General features: G+C 41.6%; 1 protein-coding gene across 1 annotated transcript in view; it reads right to left on the bottom strand.

Moving 5' to 3' along the window:
* Positions 1-329: 329 nt before the first annotated feature.
* Positions 330-2,705, bottom strand: part of LOC122548571 (cyclic AMP-responsive element-binding protein 3-like protein 3) — a 19,317-nt gene continuing 16,941 nt past the window's right edge. The window contains exon 7 of the mRNA XM_043687409.1: positions 330-1,172. Within this exon, the coding sequence (XP_043543344.1) occupies positions 784-1,172 (389 nt within the window). The 3' untranslated portion in view covers positions 330-783. The remainder of the gene's footprint in view (positions 1,173-2,705) is intronic.

Raw genomic sequence — 2,705 nt, 5'->3', positions numbered from 1 at the left:
CAGAAATTTAGATTGTTATGCTGCACTTCGTGATCAATTTGAGCCATATATGTTTGATGCCAGCAAATGAAGTACAAAGAGCAGCTATGCCTTGATAAACTCTACTACTCTCCATGAATGATTGCAAGAGGCTTAGTTAAAAATAAGTCAGGAGCAGATAGCCAGATAATGAACAGGAAATGAATACATGTTAGAAAGAACATTCTTACAAAAGGAAGTATATTAAGCTGTAACAATACAATGCAAATGGGCAAAGGGAACTGCAGTTGACAGATTTACAGAGAAAGGAGTTGATCCCTTCAAACAACCACAAATCCAGCTGCACAATCTAATGGCGAAGAAACATTTTAATATGTGCTGTGTTTCAAATGGAGTAATACAACATGATGAATCAGTAGCACAGAAACTGGAGAGGCTACTTCTCAGAGGATCTTGAGAAGGGAGGAAACAGGAAACACATGTTCAAAATATAGAACGATGTTTCTAAATAAAGGTTAGACAAACTTATGAACCCATGACATGATACTGCAGTATTTAATCATTTACACTGGCTACAAAACAGGATTTTGGTAACTGCCACTTTATCACACTAATGAGACAATGCAACTTATTAGAAATAAAAAAAAATGCCAACCCATTCCTGCAAATGATGCTGAGTTTCTTTTACTTATTAAGTAATTCAAAGAACAAACTTCCACGGTATCTACATGAAAAACATACGTTCATTTTACTCCTCCATTTCAAAAACAAATTATGTACAATTCATTGACAGGAAACACTCTGCTACATTTCATCTGACCGTGGATGTGCTTTTATGATTACTGTTGCAGTGTGCTCTGTCCAGTTTGGTGCGTTCACCGCTGAAGGAGAGATACCATAGCCACCACCTTTATCATTTCCCGATGCTGCCCTGCCCAGGCTTGTGTCATCTTGGACAGTAGTCTTCACTATTCTATCCATGTCTGAAGAGGAATTGATGTTCAGTGTTGATTTGATTGCCAAGTCAGAAGCTTCAGGTGTGCTGTTCTGACTTCCTGACAATAATGTTTGAGGAATTTCTCTGTCTAAGCCTGGATTCTTTTCTGTTATGTCTGGATTAACATCTGGATTGTAGACTTTTGACACCACGCGTATGTGAGATGATTCACTATCAAGTAAAGTCCTGGAAAGAACTGTAATGAAGGAAAGAAACTGGTTATAATAATCCAAAAAAAAAATGCATATATTCCTCAGAACCAAGTGATTATAAAGAGCCTGTTTAAAGCAATTTGTTATTTTATGTAACCCTACTGGGCAGCTTACTGATGAAGGGCTTTAGCCTGAAACATCGATTCTCCTGCTCCTTGGATGCTGCCTGACCTGCTGTGCTTTTCCAGCACCACACTCTTGACTCTAATCTCCAGCATCTGCAGTTCTCACTTTGGCCTAGCTTACTAAGTAAGTTGCGCATGGTGAGGAAGGAGAGATCTTATCCAGAGTAAGACGCAGCCGGAGTGAATATATAGCTCAGGGAATTTAGAAGCAGCATGGGAATTTGGTGGGAAACTTGCTTTTCTTTGCTCACAGTTACAAGGTTTATTTCTTACAGGATAAATTGAAGCAGAAGATCAAGTACCCAGCAGAGTGACCTCATAGGTCACCATAAATACAATGGCTGGTGATAGCTAGTAGATTCATCGAGTCATAGAGATTTACAGCATGGAAACAGACCCTTCGGTCCAACCCATCCAGATATCCCAATCCAATCTCGTCCCACCTGCCAGCACCTGGCCCATATCCCTCCAAACCCTTCCTATTCATATACCCATCCAAATGCCTCTTAAATGTTGCAATTGTACCAGCCTCCACTACATCCTCTGGCAGATCATTCCATACACGGACCACCCTCTGCGTGGAAAAGTTGCCCCGAAGGTCTCTTTTATATCTTTCCCCTCTCACCCTAAACCTATGCCCTCTAGTTCTGGACTCCCCGACCCCAGGGAAAAGACTTTGTCTATTTATCCTATCTATGCCCCTCATAATTTTGTAAACCTCTATAAGGTCACCCCTCAGCCTCTGATACTCCAGGGTAAACAGCCCCAGCCTGTCCAGCATCTTCCTGTAGCACAAATCCTCCAACCTGGCAACATCCTTGTAAATCTTTTCTGAAACCTTTCAAGTTTCCAAACATCTTTCTGATAGGAAGGAGACCAGAATTGCACACAATATTCCAACAGTGGCCTAACCGATGTCCTGTACAGCCGCAACATGACCTCCCAACTCCTGTACTCAATAATCTGACCAATAAAGGAAAGCATACCAAATGCCTTCTTCACTATCCTATCTACCGGTGACTTCACTTTCAAGGAGCTATAAACCTGCACTCCAAGGTCTCTTTGTTCAGCAACACTCCCTAGGACCTTACCATTAAGTGAATAAGTCCTGCTAAGATTTGCTTTCCCAAAATGCAGCACCTCGCATTTATCTGAATTAAACTCCATCTGCCACTTCTCAGTCCATTGGCCCATCTGGTCCAGATCCTGTTGTAATCTGAGGTAACTCTTTTTACTGTCCACTACACCTCCAATTTTGGTGTCATCTGCAAACTTACTAACTGTACCTCTTATGCTCGCATCCAAATCATTTATGTAGATGACAAAAAGTAGAGGGCCCAGCACCGATCCTTGTGGCACTCCACTGGTCACAGGCCTCCAGTCTGAAAAACA

Source organism: Chiloscyllium plagiosum, chromosome 1 (genome assembly GCF_004010195.1).
Source record: "Chiloscyllium plagiosum isolate BGI_BamShark_2017 chromosome 1, ASM401019v2, whole genome shotgun sequence".
Classification (NCBI taxonomy): Eukaryota; Metazoa; Chordata; class Chondrichthyes; order Orectolobiformes; family Hemiscylliidae; genus Chiloscyllium; species Chiloscyllium plagiosum.
Note: the sequence above shows the minus strand (reverse complement) of the source record. Positions and strands in the feature narration are given on the sequence as shown.